Here is a 19574-nt window from a genome sequence, read left to right on the forward strand (position 1 = left end):
ACGTCTGAGTCATCTGTTTTCTACATCCTGCTGTGGACATTATGGAAAGAACAGCCAACCATATCTTGGAAGGCATTAAAGTCTATGCTTTGGAAAACACATTTTGTCTGGCTGCACACTTACATAAATCCAGCAGTAGTTGTGTAAATACATGTTTGTGTCTGACTGGCCTGTCAGCAGCTGAATTGTGTGGCCACCCTGTCTCTTGTGTGACAGCTTGACAGAAAAAGAAGGCAGAAATCTCTCCTGTGACCTGGGGCAGCCGCCTCAGGTTAAGGCTGGGTACATCACTCCTGTCAAAGCTGCATCAGCACATTCTGGGCTATTGTAGTGTACACACAATTGCACTGTGCCTCAACACACACACACACACACACACACACACACACACACACAATCCTGCCTACTACAGGCTACTTGTTCTAACTTGAGTTCTGCTACACTGCAACAGCCTCAACACTGTTTTGAATCATGCTCCATAACTCATTAAGTGGAAGCAAGAGATACAATCATTTATAGGCCAAGTGTGCTTCTTTCCTCTTATGTCTACTTATGTCTAAGATAAGCAAAAAAAAAAAAGATGGTTTTCCCAAAATATTAAACTGTTCTTATAAAGCGAAATATTTTTTCATTGTAGATGAGAAAAACATAGCCACAAAACAAAAACTGCAATCACAGATGTAGAAAATGCTTATTTGAAAGATAAGTAAAGTAATGAAAAGTAGTAAGTGTGCTTTATATGAAAGATTTACATGAATACAATACAATCACAATATTCTTAGATTATCTGCAATACCCCCTACAGCCCTTTTATAACACACCACCATTCATTCAACAAAGTTTACTTTTAAAGTGTGTGGATTTAACTTGGATACAAGTAACAAGAACAATAACCTGACTGGAAATCTGTATGATGCTGCAAGGGCAGAGGTTAAGTTTTAGTATATGAGTTTGCCTGAAGAGTGTGGTTGAAGTGCAGGTCAGGAGTGCAGATGTCCTATGTGGAGGTGAGTGTGCGGCACTTAGTGGATTTATGGCTGGTCCTGAGTGACTGGATTTCTGCTGCACTGTATAGTTGTGAAAGAATTCTTGTCAAAAAATCCAGTTCATTAAAAATACATGCTGTTGTACTGTAAAAAAAAACAACCTGATTGAATAAACAAATGAATTCAGCAGCAATTTATACTGCTCAGTGCAATGAATAGGGGGGATATGTGACTGATTTTGCACATAAAGTTCAGTTTGGAGAGTAGCCTAAGTAGCCTTTAAGTGTGATTGTGCTATAGTGACCCCATTTTGGTTTGGGGCTGCAGACTGAGCCTGTGCTACAAACTATTGCAAAGGGGTTTGTGGAGTTTACCAGTGGGGGAGGGTCTAAGCAAAAGAAGGGAAAAGTAGGATCCAGCATTTTTGGAGCTTGACTCAAACGGGCAAAACACATACCAGCAGCATATCACATGCATCACTGCAGGACAATGAATCAAACTGCTTGACAATAAGCTTTCAATGTAGATATAGCTTTGGTTCTATTTGTTTTCAAGTTTTCATGCACATTAATACTACTATGGTCATCACACCACAAACAATTAAAATCTCAACACCTACATCTATTCCAGAGAGACCCCTAAGAGCAATGATGCTTCCTCTGAAAAAAACATGTAGTCTTTGATTTTTTTGTAAATATGTTTCAGTGTGAGCACCACAAATGAAATTCCATTTACCTCCACTGTATTCAGGAAGCAACAGATGTGTCAAAGACTACATTAAAATACAGGGACTTTCTTTGTACTCAAATCAACTGTTTTTAACCAATTGAACTGTTTATATGAACAACTGTGCAACCAAAGATTTTTAAGTATTTCCAAAATCCAATAATAAGGCAGTGATCACCACGCTCCTTGTCAGGAGGCATGTTTCAGTGTTTTTTGGTTTCAGTGGGTGCCACAGAACTATAATAACAAGGCCATCTGTCATTGCACTGATAGACAATTTGTTTTTCTTTCTGCACAGACGATAAGCACAGAACCTTCCCACAAACTGTTCCTCCAAACCATAAATTGACTGAAGTTGTTTAACCAGTGTTTGCACATTTTGACAATGGGTAGTTCCTTATGCAACATGTTCATAATGAACTACCCATAACTGAATAATATGGCAACTGAAAAGTGGTGAAAGGAGGAGTATATAATGTTTGTGGCCAACTTATGTAGGTGGTTCATTAATAACTAAAGACAACCCTCTAAAAGGCTGCCAAGACCACACTACATTATTGTTGGCAGCCAGACTAACCTGTTTACTCAGCCTTCTTTTTGTGGATGCATTTTGCAACTGATGACTGATGGGTGGTAGCTCTTAATTACACAGTGCTATTCTCAAACGTATTTAGATTTTAACCCCGTAAACACCTACTATACAAAGCTACACAAAGCTAAATGTGACTGATGGAGAACACTGCACAAAGAAGGAAATCAGTTATAAATCCCTTACGTTAAAAGTTTAACCAACCTAATGTGTGTGTAAATGCATATATGACAGAGGTCAAACTACAGCTGAGAAAATATTCCATTTATTTAGAAGGACAGAGATTAAAGGCATAGTTTGCTTTCTTGCTGAGAGTTAGATGAGAAGAGCAATACTTAATTTGTGTTTGGATGGTAAATATAAAGCTGTAGTTAGCAGCTGGTGACCTTAACTGAACACAAAGACTGAAAACTAGAGGCAAACAGCCAGCTTGGATCCCCAAAATGGATGAATGAAGATAGCATTTATTGCAGGACTCTTTTTATTGCTGCATTAGCTTTAGCTTGGTGTAAAATGTATTCTCCCAACAACAAATTAAATGTTCCAATCATTTACGTCTAGCTTTTCCCATGATGACTTTGGCACCCAGAGTGGACCAAGTTTTTACTGTCGGGGCCTCCCAACTCTGAAATGCACCTCCCTTAGGGCAGTAGCTTACAAGAAGTAAAGAGGGTTTGTGAGATAATTAACAAGTTAGAAAATAAGCACATTATACATGTCACACAATTTATATTGATTTATTTTTATTTTTTGCAAAATATTAAACCTGAAAAAGATCTAACAATGGTTTAAAACAAACAGTGTTATAAGGAAAAGGCAATGCTGGTTGAACTGAAAACCTGTGAGACCAGTTGTCAGAAGACTTTTTTTTTTGTTTTTGTTTTAAAAGGTCACAACAAATAGATGGGAATTTTTGCTTTAGAGGTCACCTGCCTAGTACCTTTTAAAGCTCTTTAATTCCCAGTATGTAGGTCTTCTGAAAGGCAACATGCTGTTTTCTGTTTCAGACTGCGCACTGGGAAGTCTTCAGTGCCCCCTGCAGGGTTATTTGTGGTAATCTTCTATATTGATCTCAAAAACCACCTCTACACAAACCAGACAAAATTCAATTCATTCTTAAGATGAAACAAACAACAGGGACACCATCATAGCTGTTGAGTGTGAGGAAGAATATCTGTGTATGCAACGTGGTTCCTCATTCATACCTTACCTGTCCTTTGTCACATATGTTAATATTAACAATAGCTAAAGTGATAGTCATTATACATATAACCATTACTTACATGTGAGCAATATCAGAGACAGGAACCATAAGATACAATGCAGCTTTGCCTGATGAATAATTATAATTACAGTTAAATGTCTAGGTCAGGGTCAGCTATTGAAATCCCCCACAGCCTCGCAGCATGTGACACTGTGAAACAAGCTGTGTTAAATTAGGTGTGATCACATCTCAGCCATAGGGAAGGCACAAACACAGCTTTCAGATGACTCACCACAGGAAACAGAACAATGGACTGTTGATGGCAGAGGTAGCTGAAACACTAAACAATTCTGCACAGCACTGAACACAATTTTCTGTCATCTGGGAAAATTATATTATTAAAGAAAGAACCAAGTCTCTGTCAGCATAAAACTCTTCAGATCAGACTGTAATATAGCATTTAATGTTCACATACCAGGATAATCTATTCAGGCCTTTCTGACAAATATAAATCAAAAAGCAAACTGGTGCAACAGATTTTTTTCCTTGTGTGCTAATCCCAGATATTAAGACAAAATGATGTCTGTGTTGTTCATCAAGACAATTTAGGTGTTTTTATTGGCAGGATAAAATTAATTTAAATGAGGTTTATGAAACAGCAACACTGTGGCTGCAAATTGAATATATCTAAGTAAAACTGATATCACAGAGATATTTTCTTTTCATGAACAAATATACTTATAGCCCTGAAGAAACATTTATGAAAGATGGCCTGGGTATACAGTATTTACAGAATCAGAGTGTCTAAAATGAAAAGCAAAATAACTACAACAACATGACAAAAGAGATGAAGGAGAACAGGGTGACGGCAAAACATGGCAACTCATGTCTATTTCTTCTTTCTGTTTTATCTCTATCTTCTATTTCTTCCATTATTTAATCATTCTTACAGGCAATCTCTGAACAGGCTCAAGCAGGATGCAATACTTCAGGTCAGACAAGTTTTGAAGTAGTTCACCTGAGCCCTGCTGCCAACTTCTCCATCACTGCTTTGCGCTCTTCGGCTTTCTGCTGAGAACGACGCAAGATGTTCCTGAGCTCCTGAAGGTGGTCCAGGGTGCCCACGAGCTCACCCTTCACTGTTTTCATCTGACTCTCCAGCATCTGGGTGTGGTGGAGGGAGTTTCTCCTGTACCGTCTACTGGAGCGCACCTTTTCCTCCAGGTCCTCCACTGCAGCAACGCAAAACACGGTCACAATTCCACAATAATGCAAAATTGTTTAAAATATGAACTTTGGATATTTTGTTTATGATACAGACCCATGTTCTCTTGGTAGTCCATTGTCTCTGAACCTGTCTCTGTCTTTTTGTCCAACAGGTTCTTGGTGTGCTGAAGCATCCTCTCCATCTTGACTAGTTCGGCAGCCTTAGTGTCGCTGTCTCTGCGAACTTTCAGCAACTCCTGCTCCCTCTGAGTCGGCTCACTGTGATGCTTACTCATGTCAGGCGTTAGAAACCTACACAGCAAGACCTGCACTAGCTCAAAACTGGCACACTGAATGACACAACTGCCAGCAACCTCAGTGAACATCAGACAGAAAGATGATGCCTCTAAAATTGCTGCCAGTATCCAATAACTTTCAAATCTGAGGCACAGACTTTCAACTGCTGTAGAGTGGTAAACACTGAACTGTGATTCTCATGATATTTGGCTTTTTATAGACCATAACCCCAGTGCATTTCTGCAAGTAATCTAAAAACAGACAACTCTCAGTACACACCATTAAGATTGGAAGGTCATAAGACCAGCTTCACAAAGCCCTCAAGCACAGTTTATCATTTTTACTCACCAGAGCAGAAGTTTTTCTGCCTGTTCCTTTGGAGATGTTAAAACAAATAAAACAGCTGTCTTTAATGGAGAACATAAGCTGACCCATTTAAAACTATAGCAGTGATTTGAGCAGTGATGTAAGCGTGATGTTCAAACCATCTACACAAGTGTGTGATTTGGCACTTTAAATACATTCTGACTTGATTTGAGGTGGTAGTAGATGCAAAGTATTGGACATGATAAGAGATCCTGCATTGCATAATCTGTGCCAAGATTTATTGTGCCTCCCTTGCCTGGTCGATTGCACTCTTAGTCTTAATTCACAAAATAGGTCATGTTCAGACTCATCCCACATTAATACTTCAGTCATGTTTGCACTGGACTGCAGATAGAACATATTTTCAAATGTGCTCTTCTCTATGGACAGTCATCAACTTTATCATTGTTGAACCTATTCATAAGTCTTCTTTAGAGCAAAGTCTTCCTCATTAATATTATTTCATTTCCAAATTGGCCAGTTCAGATTATTTTACTTGACTCTGTATGAAATGAAAATGAACATGGGAAACTTCTTTCAGTAGTTATTCCTGTGTCAATAACAAAGTCTTGAAGTCACAGTCCTCTCTGCTCTCCATGAATGCCCATCTAATCCTCTGCACTTCTTCATGCTCACAGAATGCTTGATAAAGCATATAATATAGTGCCTCCAGGCAAATATATACCATAGTCATTCAGCTCAGGGTAGTTTTGTCATAGTCCACTAACCAGTAAAACAGACACATAATCATGTAGTGTGTGGTTCAGCTAGCCGAAGAACCGAAAGAGTAAAGAATAAACATGCCAAAACGAATAAACATGCTGTGCTGGATTTTTAAATTGTGGCCTCCTGTCATTTACAACTGCAGGCCTGATAGCTAAGAAAGTGAGCCAAGTTCCTCTTAATGACTTTTTGATGAGCCATTAGGTGTGCATTTAATGATAATATAAGTGATGATCTGTTTTGCAGCTGTCATCCATAATTTAAGAGAGTATTTTGGATGAATTGAAGAGGTACGTATACCTGTAACTCTTATCAGCTTACCGGTGCTTGTATAAAACTACTAAATTACTGTTCTAATAAGGATCAACATGTTTAACAATCAATGTTAAAAAGGCCATCACTGGCAGTGACATCGCCTCAAGGGACGTTCCACTGACAAACTGTTTTTAGTGCTCTCCTCACTGCACCAGTTCAACCACTCTCCTGTTCACTAAAATGGATGGATGCCACATCCCTCCCTTTAATAGAAGAACTCGTTAATTCTTGCAATCACTGTTTTCTGATGTAAAGTGGGTCTAGTATGAAACTACTGATCCATCACACAGCTGTAAAGAGGATATGTGGATGTGTTTGTGGAATTAAATTAAATGTGCACTGTGACCAACCACACACATATGCATGTGTGTGTACTTCTGTGGGTGTGTGCGTGTGTGTGTGTGTGTGTGTGTGTGTGTGTGACTGACTCAAACATTACTGATGCATTAACGTGGTATGAGCCTGAACAAGAGCTATTTTGTGAATTAAGACCATACTTGTGAGGATATTTTGGCTGGTTCTCACAACTTTAAAAGTTTTTTTGTGCGTTTAGACTTGGTTTTAGGGTTATGGTTAGAATTAGGCTTAGGCTTGGCTTAAGGGTAAGTGTTAGGGTTAGGGTCTAGAACATTATGACTATGAGTGCCCTCACAACTTTAGTGAGATATGACTGTGTGTGTGTGTGTGTGTGTGTGTGTGCGTGTGTGTGTGTGTGTGTGTATTTCAGTACACCAGAATAAATCATGATTTTATTGTTGTGTAGTGTTAGTCCAGGCCTGTAAAATCATTTAGGAGAAGGTAGGAGGATTACTATTGCAACAACACATCATCAGTAGGGTAAAACTAACCTGTCTCACAATGGTCTAAACCCAGCTCACGCTTTGATTTTTTACATTGGCAGTGACCATTCTGTTTACAGCTATTACACATTAAAACTTGTTCCTTAATATGCAGCTTCCTGCTTTATAAGCAGTAATTTGTAAGGCTGTATTCTCCTGGGGATTCATTGCAAAGTAGCATTTTCCAGAGGCGCTATGAGTTGTTTTTCTGGCCAGAGTGTCTGATGTTTTGGTGACTGGCTGTGAACTGCAGTAGGAGGAGAGGTGCTGTAGGCGGGTGATTCACTGGAAAATAGCTGTGTACTGTACAAATAACAGCAGAGAGTCAGTTCTCCTCTGCACATTGCTCATTTGACTGCTCTGCACCTTGATTAATGAAAAATTATGCCATTTTTTCATGTTCATGTGTTGCTGGTACCAGCTGTTTTAGCTTTTCTCCTTCAGTTCCTCACCTGGTTTCTACACAGATGTACACATCTCTCTGGTAGCATGCAGAGCTGATCAGTAGCTGGCAACAGAAGCAAACCGACATAAATGTAGGCCAATCTGTGACCAGCTGCATTCAGATTTAATGAGTGATTTATGTTTCTTTTCAACTTCCTGTGCTATTATTACTTTACCACATGTCCCTACATGAAAGTCACTTACCTCTAGGGTTTTCTGTGATATCTTTTCTTATTCCTGCAGTCCAACAGAAAGTGTGATTCTGTTTCCTCTTTCTTCCTTCAGGAAAGAAGTAAACCCAGATTTTGTAATACTGTGGATGACATCATGCACAGCCAGCATATGAGGAGAAGGAAAATTACCTTTATTCAGCAAAGCCACCTAAATGTAAACAAACTGGATGTAGCACAACAGTATTATATTGAATGTCTAATCGGGCTGAATGTTAAATTCAGTGCCCTCTGGTGTTGAAATGTTTCTGCTCTCTTGGTTCCCTCACTTTCTTCACAGACACCATCTGAACTTCTGTTCCCATGTGGATCCATTACAAAAATTGAAATACTATATCATAGGCTGTGTTGTCAATAAAACTAATTAGCCACAGTCACATTTTTCCCGTTTTGAACAAGAAAGTGATGTTAATTTCCAAAATGAAAGAAGAGAAAAAAAAACAAAGTTTATTAGATAAATGATGAAGTGAAGTGAAGATCTATTTCAGGAAAAAAAAACATCTCATCCTTCAGGGTGATCCAGTTAGAGGAATGACCCATAAAATGCTGCTGTGTGACTAATGTGAACTAACTGAATACATTTTCTACAATGGAGCCATTATGTTCCAAATATCCTAACGTGCATGTGACAGAAAAGTGCATTTAGCACTGGTGCTCTCATTTGATCCTGATCCAGCAGCTCCACACCCATGTGCCTGTCCCTGTGGCTGCTGCAGTGTGATCTGCTGTGTTGTGGCGAATCTTAAAGTCTTCAGGCTCTCTGGTGTTTCAACTCAAGGCTCATGCACTGATTCTAGCTGTTCCTGAACTCTGCCTATAGTATCACCCTCTGGCCACCAGACAGAGACCAGACTTTTCAAGTCGTGTTGTGGGTAAATATATAGGAATATATGAAAAACATTTCTTACAAGAGTAGATTTTTTTTTTTTTTTAATATTAATTATTTTTTTGCTAATCACATTACACTTTGCTACATACATCTGTTCCAGCCATTCTACAGGCTCATCAAGAAAACCTTAGTCATCCCATTTATATAAAATCCAGTGAACGCAATGCACGCCATCTGTTATGCAAAGCATGTTTCCCAAGATGCTGTTCCAGAAATAAATTTGTCTTTCCATATGTCTCGTATGAAATATTTTGAGGGAACTTTCAACTTGTAAATTGTGAAATGTACATCAGATTGGAAAACAGTGACTGATTTAGACCATCTGCAAGGAATTACTTTTAGAAATTAGCTTAGAAATTAGAAAAATCCTGTTCTCTGTGGAAGACTACAAGAAGATGTGGATTGTGGGTTAGTTACCATCTATTACTCACAGTAATACATGCATACATTTTTGGAATAATTTCCCAAAAACAGGCACTGAAGTTTCTAGCAAACATCACTTAAACACAAGTAAATAGTGTATTAGTCTTGTTGTGCGCTCTCTTGCATCTTTCCAACTCTTTGACATTTATCACAAAGAAACCATTCACACACATTCTGAATATTCCTGTCATGAGCATCTAGAGAAATGTGAGAAAGTCAGCTGTGAAACTGTAATTGAGTGCTCTCACCATGAGGGGGAAGAATAACCACAGTTATTTCTAGTGTCTGGTTTCTCAGCAATGCACTTTTAATAAAAACCTTTTCAGTGACTGGTTTTCCCCTCTAGCATTAAAAATAGAATTTAAAAATATCAACCCTCACCAAGACCTACCCTGATGATTATACTTTTGAAAACTCTGCTAAACAAAGGCAGCAAGGTGCAAGCTGCAGATAAAAATTGTTCCCAAAACAAGGAATGTTAATGTGGAAAATGATTTCTGGTGGGCTGTACATCAGAGACTTCCTGTTATTTGTTACCTAGGCCACTTATTGGGTTGTGATGGATGTTATGAGCAAGGAAACAAGGTAATGAGCAGGTGTGGGCCATGAGGCTGAACAAAGATTATTGTTGTTAATGAACAGCAAATTGAATTTGAGCATGAAGAGTTGAAATCAATGCAGATGTTTTTTGTGTTAATCCATCTAAGAGGTTGTTTGTGCAGAGAACTTTCATATTACACATTGTGGTTAATCTATTATACTTGCCCTAATCAGCCACCTGAAAAGCAACATGTCAGATTGGGAAATTCCATCTATCTCCCACCAGCTCATTATTTCTCTGTCATATTCTCTGAGCACTCCAGTGGTGCATTTGTCTCTGCATCAGCGAGGTTATTTGTTTCTTCTTATATCAAAATAGATTGTTTTTTATCTGCCCACTCAGAGTGCCTGAAGGTAATCAGCATTACATAATCACAGGAAATACCTTATCTGCATCCGGTTGTGTCCTCTAGTCCCCTATAACTCCCCTCCAAACTCTAATTTCCTTTTTAGAAAATGCAATAGTCCTGGCATCTCTGCTAGCTTTGTTTGTCTGCTACTTTGTTGCACTGCAGTAAGCCTTTATTTTTGAGCAATTAGATTTCTTGTGTCTAACTGTACAAACAACTTGCTCTTTTGTGTTTTCATGCTTGGCAATACCTTTTGATGGATGATAATGTGTTTGCTGCACATGCTAATGTGCTGTATGACTGGGAGTGCCCATTACCTTTGGCTGGTGCATTCCCTTGAGGCACAGTTTTACAGTCTTGTGTATCTTCATTTATATGATACCAGTGAGCTGTCTCCCATCCCACAGACTCACATACAGAGACCTAATCAAACATAACGGGGTAAGAACTTTGGAAATCTTGCAAACTTCAGGAACTGCAGCTCCAGACAAGTACATTTTGTTATTTATGCTTTTTATGTGTCATATTCTTGATGTCTGTGATCTTAGTGCATAAAGAAGACAATATTGTACACCTGTTTCCTCGGCTCCTCTACTGTTATATATTGAATATGATCTAGACTAAACCTGATGAAATATAAATCAAAACAAGGATGAGATGATTTGGGATCCCATTTTTGGTACTCAAGCTGACAGCTTTATATTCTCTACCCCCCTCCTCTGCTGACACAAGCTTCCTTCTGAGCTGTGATAAGCCTAAAGAGATCTCTCTCACCCTCCAGGGAGAACGCCATCACCTGCATGAGATAACTTTCTGATTGTTGTGTTGCAACGGGCATGTCTTTACAACTCTCACATCAATACATTATTCTGGGGAAATGAGGTTATTTGTGTAGGTCATCTGTTTTAAAATATATATAAAAAAACTTCAAATGTAAAGTTCCTCTTAGTTTTAATACACAAATGCCTCACTGAGGTCCCACTACAACATTAACATCATGCAAACTCTTTTCTTACAGGCCTTCTCACTTGATAAAAGACAATTTTAGACTGCTATGGTCTGGCTTAATCTGCATTCAGGCCATGTCTCTCTTATTTCAGTTCTGATTGGCTCTCCACCAACTTCTGAGAAAAATATCTGTCTCTTTATCTGCCATATTTCCACTTAGCTCAGCAGGTAGTTACTGCTTTTGCCTGTCTGTTCTGTTGATGCTGGACATGTAGTGTACAGAAAACAGCAAATATAGTGGGGTGAAAAAAAAAAAACAGCCACTCTATAGAACTGAGTCAGCCTAGAGTCAAATGGTCCTTCTCTGTGGAATCATCACTGCAAGTAACACCTTTCATGTTACAAACAGAATGGTAATGTAAAGATGATTGAATGATGAATGATTGATTAGTGCAGCTTTAAAGTTGAAGGTCTATGTGTGAAAGTGATGTCAGAATAGAAAAAACACACCGAAACGGTAAAGGTGACAGTGGTACCCAGCCTCCGTCTGTAATTGGTCAAAACGCCCCAGAAGTGATCATGGCCAATATGAGGCTGACTTGCCTGCAGTCGGCGGCGCGGCTCAGTCTGCTGTCTCGCCGCATCACAGCGCACATCTACGGCGCTGCCGACACACTTTCTTATGTTCTGCATCTGGAAATACTCCAGGGTCCGTCCAGTATAGGCGTTGCCTGACACCCCCTGAAGTGTGCGCCGAATTTCTTTCTTCGGCAGCTGTTGTGAGATGTTCTGCACTGGCCATGGCAAGGGCTCTGTTTCCATGGGGGTTCTTCAGAAAGCCTCTGTACGTTCAGGTAAGATTCTGGGAAATCCCACTTCACTTCAGTGTTAAACCAGATTAGGAATCTAGCCCGGCTGGAAAGCCTGCCTGTATTATACCCTCGTACTTTAAGAGTAGATGTTAAGCGGCGATCCGCCTCATTATAGCATGTACTGTTTCAGTATTTGACCAGCATATACTGCACATGGATTGGTGGTAATTTGTACGTATTGCTGCACTGGTTTCTCAGACTGACTCATAAAGGCACTTGATGCACGACGGCTTGACAGAAATCAACCATCCTCCTGATCCAAGTTGCTATGGCAACCCTGCCTCCAGCTGGTCCAGTCATACATTTAAGTGATGGTGTTACAGAGGCTGCAGAAGTTTATGAGCACCGTGTATTACGAGGATCGGGAAGTGTTCTATATGCACTTCCCCACAGAGTAAGAAATGTTAGTGCTGCTCCACTATCCCTTTTTTAAATGAACCACTGACATTAAACCACAGACCTGTATTTGATATAATGCTGCCCTAATCTTCCTGATTTTGGAAGCTGTTGAAGAATATTATGTAACAGTTTGCTGTAAGTGAAATTAGGTGGAGTCCACAGTGACTAGTCTTCACAAGTAAATTTAAACTCTGCTGGGGAAGCCCCTCAAGGGCACATGGAGGTTTCAGAAACCCAAATTTTAAAATTCAAGTCAGCTTCAGCACATTTACTGGTTGACTGAAGTGTTAAAATACACCCTATTATATCATCCCATTGACACATGTCGGAATTCTTTTTAAAGTTTGGTTGCATATCTGAGACTCAGCTACAGCCATTTGCTTCACCAGTTTTAGTCCTGTCATCTCAGCTGGGGCCGCATGTGTCCCCTGCATGTTAGACACAAAACCTGTCATGTGCAGTGAACAGAGTGAGAGACAGGCTGTCTCAAGGGACGGCCAGCAGCATCGCTCAGTTTTCTAGGCCACCTCAGCCTTCCAGTGACAACTTAAGAAGTGTCATTCAGTGATCCTTGGAGAGACACGACTTCCACTGAAATACAGAAACAGATAAGTCCTGTTAACTGGAATTTTGTTTACAAAGTGCATGTGTTACAACCAAACATACGCATGTTTTTCTGCATATACTCCTTTCCAATGGCACATGATAAAAACAATCATTTTATTTTATTTTTTTTTTGATTGTGGCGTAATATATAAAACTGCAGACATACAGCTTAAAGGTAAATTGGGTAAAAGTATTTTGTGCCTAATAAAAACCTTATTAGTCAAACTTGATGCTGAATAGTGACATTTACTGAGACTGATTTTCATTACATTAAGAGCTTTTGTTCAAGAAATTTTGCAGTAATATGTTTACATTCATTATTTTTGATCAATGTCATTTCTATTTAAAGTAAATCATTTGGACAAACTGGAAACTAAAAAGAAAAAGAACTAGCATGTCCTCAGAGAGACAACAATACAAGTCAGAGACAGCACTCTAACTGCAGCTGTGTGTGAAGTATTAAATTAGTTGTGTATGAAAATTAAAATCTGGTCATTATTCAAATTCATTTCAGTGGTGTTTGAATAGGGCTTAAATGGAAATGTGTCATATTACCCATAACCATACTACTTACATCAGTCATACTAGGATCTTTGTGCGGATCACAGCTTCCCCCATCCGGAAGCAACAGTTCCAGGAACAGGAACAGTTGCAGGAATAAGATGTACCTGCATTTATTAATGTTTGGACCCTGTGGTATTTGTGTTAGACTGTGAGAGTTTTTGGCACTGAGTCAGGGAGGGGGCTGCTGTTGGGACTGTGATGAGTCAGATCTTTGTAGTGTCTGTTCAGACAGTGTGGCATCCTTTTTCCTTCAGTCTGTGGCAAATGGAGGGGGATGCTGGACTGCTCAGGTGGTCCTTTCCTTCAGCATCTTATGTGGATCCTTTCTCATGGTTGTTTTGATATTCATCTGATATCAAATATCTCCTATTACTCTACTCTTCCAGATCTTTCCATCTTTTGTTTTTGTGTTTTCATGTCTTTCTCAGCTCTGCACTGTAACCCATTAACCGGCAGCCTCTGAGGGGATGGCTTTATAATCATACATAATGTATGAATGGTGTGCCGGCTGCAAAACCCAAGTGTCAGAACAGTGATGTGCTGCTCTTGATCAGCTTTAATATCTTCTCCACCACTGTAGTAACATCAGATGGCACTCTGTCAATTACAGCACATATTCAAATCTTTGTATGTAATTTTGTAAAACTTTCAGGTTTAATATAGTTTGGGTAACAGGGCTGTGGTTAGATGTAGAGGAAGGAGTTCAACCAGAGAATGACAGATGGTTTCTTTCCACCCACCTCAGCATATGGCCACAGTTCCCAGTCAGTCTCTAATTAATAGCTGTCACAGCAGCCACAATCAATATTACCTCATTAGACATGTTTGTGGAATTCTCTGCCCTCACAAAGGGTCAATACATGATCCCAGAGATAGAAATAAATTGGTCAGATGAAAGCCACAAAATATTGATTAGAAAACGCAAACCATACATTTCTCCGTAGAGTGTTATGTCTATAATGCTTTTGCTGTTGATGCATTTTACCTATGGAAAAGTCAATGCAAGGTGCATACTGTAGGCCTACTTGTGTGTTCACTGTTGTTAAATTTGCTGTGGGTCTGTATGGTCAGGTTTGTAAGTGAACCAATCAATAGATAAAGCAGCAGAAACCACAGTCAAATAACCTAACTTAAAGAGCTTGTAATCAATAATCAGCTTATTTTCTATATCTTGTGGGTATTTGTATGTATGTATTGACTGAACTTATTTCATTAACAGCACAGACAGCAGTCATTCAAAAAATATTGAGAAGATATTTTAATATATCATATTATATAATCCATCCATCCATCCATCCATCCATTTTCTATACCCGCTTTTCCTGGCTCAGGGTCACGGGGATCTGCTGGAGCCTATCCCAGCTCTCTCTCGGGTGGAAGGCAGGGGTACACCCTGGACAGGTCACCAGTCCATCACAGGGCCACATATAGACACACAAAGATAGACAACCTCACACACTCACACTCACTCCTACGGGCAATTTTAGAGTCACCAATCAACCTAACATGCATGTTTTTGGACTGTGGGAGGAAACTGGAGTATATTACATAATGTCATATTATATTTACAATATTTGTAGACTGCAATTAGGTGCAGGCAAATCCCAATTAAAGATATGTATGGCAATCAGAGCAAGGGTTGTAGAAACACTGTGGCCAACTATTCTAGTGTAACCCCTATTTCTATACATTTCCCGTGAATTCGATCTCAAAGCCTTTTCCACATTGCCAGGATAACATTTAATTTCCTATTTATCTCACATCTTGCTACTTCTGGCTCTCTGCTGTGTACTGTACTTACTGTTGCAACAATGCAATTTCCCCATTGTGGGACAAATAAACGTTTTCTTATTCTTATTCTTATTTCTCATAAAAGTAAGATTTAAAACTACACCAATCAGTATTGATGAAATTAACAATAGATCGACTGTGTGATACAAAATATGTCAGGTGTAGAGACAAATAGGGTATTATCACTTCACTTCACCCAGCTGCACTACTGCTCAGCTCTATGGAGTATTTTAACATCTTTCAGCTCATTGTTTAGGTTTTAGCCCACAGATGTACATACTGTAGATCCCCACGCCTTAACAACTTGTATTAAAATGAGAATCAGTGGCATGTGATCGGATCAGGCAGACTGTACAGTATGACCATATTCAAAAGAACATAAAATACACCCAGCAAGTTAAAGTTAAACTCACCTGACTCTGTCTTTCCTTCCAGTTTATGTAAGTGCAAGAAGTTTTCTTCTCTTTTGAGGGATCAATAAAGCTCACAAGCAATCATCCATCTCAAACAACAAGTTTGAAATAAATGAAGTCTGATTCTCATGAGCTTGAAGACCCATGTTTGGAGAGAAATTGGATCAGAGAGACAGATAGAAGCTGTCTGAAAGAGGGATTTCTGTATTATCACTTGGTGTCAAAGTAGAAAATGGATGGAAAATCCATTTAGAGAAAGATACAAATGACATATACAAATGTAATCCTTTCAACACCAGATACTGCATAACCTCATATTCTGTTGTCTTCAGTGTATGGCAAAAGTAGAGTGACCATCAAGCCATTATGTGTTAATCTGGAAAGATCATAAAGATATAGTGTAGAGAGTAACAGAAAGGAAAAAGAGGAGAGATATTTTTTCAGCAATGTTTTTCAATCGGAGGAAAGCTATTATGGCTCTGAGAAGGCTATATTTATCAGCTGGGGAATTAGAAAGAAAATCAAAGGACAAGGTAATGAATCTGGAGTCACTGTAAATGTTCCACCGTTGCTGTTCCAGACCACAAACAGCATTTACTGTTAATTACAGAGCACCTCTTTAGAAGCAATTGTATTAATGATGTACTCTATGATACAACTCAGTTAGGAACTAATTTGTATTCCACTTACAGGCCAGTTCGCTTACTAATAGGCTGAATGAAACATCAATAATGCCACTATAATAACTTATTTTAATCTTATCTTTTGTGTGCTTGACAGACTGCATATTGAGCACGTCTGATTCATTAATAATGATCTTAGGAGTGCAAAAGTGTGACTCTTCCCAAATATGTTATCACTTTGATAAAAGAGTATTTTCAGTTAAATAGTTGATGTTACCTTTCCAATGTCATATCAACAAACACAGTCAATATCTAGCAACTACTAGAGAATAGAGTGAAGAATGGTTGCAAAGTTTTTTTTTTAAACCTGCCATTTAAAACTGCATTCATTCATTTGTTTATATTAAAAATGGGTCGAGTATTTGTATTATGAAAGGAGCCCCTAGGACTGAACTAATATAGAATTATAACTGTAAGACTCCACAGGCTCCTATAGCTCTGTGGGTAGATTTAGCATCTTTTAGCTCACTGTTTTAGTTTAACATCTTTCTGCATTAAAGTTTTGATGCAGTTTCAGTGTTTGAGGACTATTTATTTATTTATTTAGTGTACCTAATAAACTACTAGCTAAGCCTGTATATCCGTTGTGATCCGTTGTGTTTACAGGTTCTGCTGCCCCCATGAGGCCAAAAACAGAACTACAAATGGCTGTATTTATCTTTTAATTAAGAATTCAAGAAGAAACTGTTTTACAATTTGCCTCTCATTTTCATACACACACTCACTAGTGGCAATGAGCTACCACCCAAAGTGCTGGCGTGACCATGAGGATCTATTTGGGAATCTGCAAGTTGTGGAAATCATTAATCACTTTTTAAAATCTCTGCTTAGATTATCCTGCAAATATTATTTTTTAGATTTGGAAGAAAAATGAAAATCAGTGCTAATACTTCTTGTCACAATCAACTGATAGATTCAGCCTAATCGTTGCAGCTCTAAAAGATCAGTACCTCTTTAAATGGGACAGTCCTTGCATTATTGGCCTACTTTTAAGTCTGTGGGCCATCTATATACTGTGTTTTATCCCCAGACTTAACATTGCTTCTAAGAATATTCAGGTGAATGGAGAAGGTCACTGCTTTGACACAAAAAATAAAATTGTCAGAAAAAGGGCACACTGTGTGGACAGACTGATGAGCCAACTCTACCTGATAATAGTTCTAGCAGTGATTGGCATTTGAAATATGTTTCCACCAGGCCAGATTCTCCTACCTTCACATGAAGTACCTGTTCTTTTCCTGGCTGGCAGTGTTCGTGGGCAGCTGGATAGTGTACGTGGAGTACTCATCCTACACAGAGCTGTGTCGTGGGCACGAATGCAAAAATTCAATAGTAAGTGTTTAATTTTCTATATGTACCTACTGATCAAAACCTTGTCATACTAAATGCATATTCCTGTTTCTTTTGTGTTGTTATGGTGGTCCCCATTGTATTTTGCAGTGTGACAAGTACAGAAAAGGAGTCATTGATGGCTCGGCCTGCAGCAGTCTGTGTGACAAAGACACACTTTATCTGGGAAAGTGCTTCACTGCCAAGCCCAACAGCCAGGTCAGACTTTTTTTTTTTTTGTAGCTTTATATATTTATTTTTTCAAACACTCAGCCTGCGTGTTATTAATTCCACTGCTCCTCAGAGCTACATTGTTTATTTTAGGTTTACTCAGGGAGCTGGGGAGACCTGGAGGGGGTCATTAAGTGCCAGATGGAGGAGGCTCCTCATTACGATTTGGGAAGTGAGATGGAGCCCAGAAAGGAGGGTGTGGCCTTCAACAAGCCCACCAAGGGAACCTCAGTGGAAAAGTTCAGGGATATGATCCTCAGCCACCTGAAGGTTTGGAAGGCCTGATTACCAACACTAGTGCAACAGTAAGTCTTAGCTAAGACCCTTGGTTTGTTTCTAAAACATTTGAATTTATTTACAGGCTAAAGTGGGGGATCAGGCCAACCTTGCTGAACTAGCAATCCAAGTATTGTCCATTGCAGATGCCAATAAGGATGGTCACATCTCGCTGCCTGAGGCTCGCTCCACGTGGGCTCTGCTGCAGCTCAATGAGTTCCTGTTAGCATTAGTCCTACAAGACAGAGAGCACATGCCCAAGTTACTGGGATTCTGTGGAGACCTGTATGTGATGGAGAAGGTGCCACACTCTCCTCTATATGGGATCAGACTACCCTGGATCATTGAGCTGTGGATTCCTACTGGTCTCCGGCGCAGCATGGACCTGTGGTTCACCCCCTCCTGGCCACACAAGGCAAAGATCTCCATTGGCCTACTAGAACTGGTGGAGGACATTTTCCATGGCCCTTTTGGCAGCTTCCTAATGTGCGACGTAAGTGCCAACACCTTTGGCTACAACGACCGCCATGACCTGAAGGTGATGGACGCACAGTATATTGTTCCTGAAGCCATCTTCCAGGAGAACATAAGGCAGCAGCGCTGCGATGTGGACGAGGACTGTCTCTACGGGATGGACTGTCTGACTTCCTGTGACCTCACCAAGCACCGCTGCACACCTGAAGTGGCCAGGCCAAACTTAGCCAAAGCCTGCGAAGCACTCAAGCACTATATTCTGAGAGGAGCACCGTCTGATGTGAGCGATGAGCTTGAGAAGCAGCTGTATGCCTGCATTGCACTGAAAGGTTCTGCAGAACAGATGGAAATCGAACACTCACTAATTCTGAACAACCTTAAGACTTTGCTGTGGAAGAAAATCTCTCATACAAAAGACTCCTAATAAGAGAGCACTGCAAAGACAACTTCCTGTCCCTTCAAGTTCTTCAGTAGAACAGCCAGACAGGCCCACTGTGGAAACGGTGTTTTATCCTGAAGCATCTGTCAAGGAGTGCAACTAATATTAAATTGTGTAATCCTATATAAAACTTTACTGCACAGTAACAAAAGGAAAAAGTGAAACTTTTATGAAATATAAATTAAATTTGACTAAATCATTGCTTGAATAGTAAGTGCTTGGTTTAGCTTTTGCAGTGCACCACCTATTTCCACTTTAATTTGCCTTTACTAATCACCAAGTTACTGTCAAAACTGTTTCAAAAGACAAACACATATAGAACATATAGAACATATGTCTGTCTGCAGAAACTTTTAATCTTT

The 19574-nt window shown here is 39.4% G+C and overlaps 1 protein-coding gene across 3 annotated transcripts; it reads left to right on the plus strand.

Moving 5' to 3' along the window:
* The first annotated feature begins 11920 nt into the window (after positions 1-11920).
* Positions 11921-19197, plus strand: dipk1ab (divergent protein kinase domain 1Ab). Of its 3 annotated transcripts, XM_026304620.1 has the most exons (5): positions 11921-11989; positions 17661-17795; positions 17904-18011; positions 18117-18293; positions 18385-19197. In XM_026304620.1, exons 1-5 carry the CDS (start codon positions 11936-11938, stop codon positions 19195-19197), a joined length of 1287 nt encoding a protein of 428 aa, XP_026160405.1. In that variant the 5' UTR covers positions 11921-11935. The 3 variants fall into 3 exon arrangements, with proteins under 3 accessions (XP_026160405.1, XP_026160404.1, XP_026160403.1); XM_026304619.1 differs by lacking the exon at positions 18117-18293 and having other exon boundaries at positions 11936-11989; XM_026304618.1 differs by lacking the exon at positions 17661-17795 and having other exon boundaries at positions 11936-11989.
* Positions 19198-19574: the final 377 nt, after the last annotated feature.

This window comes from Mastacembelus armatus, chromosome 4 (assembly GCF_900324485.2).
Source record: "Mastacembelus armatus chromosome 4, fMasArm1.2, whole genome shotgun sequence".
In the NCBI taxonomy this organism is placed as follows: domain Eukaryota; kingdom Metazoa; phylum Chordata; class Actinopteri; order Synbranchiformes; family Mastacembelidae; genus Mastacembelus; species Mastacembelus armatus.

What these genes read in the sequence shown, in the direction of transcription:
- dipk1ab (XM_026304620.1), top strand. Translation starts at nt 11,936, where the DNA reads ATGGCAAGGGCTCTGTTTCCATGGGGGTTCTTCAGAAAGCCTCTGTAC. An exon ending in GAAAGCCTCTGTACGTTCAG is followed by an intron (nt 11,990 to 17,660) that starts GTAAGATTCTGG and finishes TGTTTCCACCAG; the next exon opens with GCCAGATTCTCCTACCTTCA. An exon ending in TGATCCTCAGCCACCTGAAG is followed by an intron (nt 18,294 to 18,384) that starts GTTTGGAAGGCC and finishes ATTTATTTACAG; the next exon opens with GCTAAAGTGGGGGATCAGGC.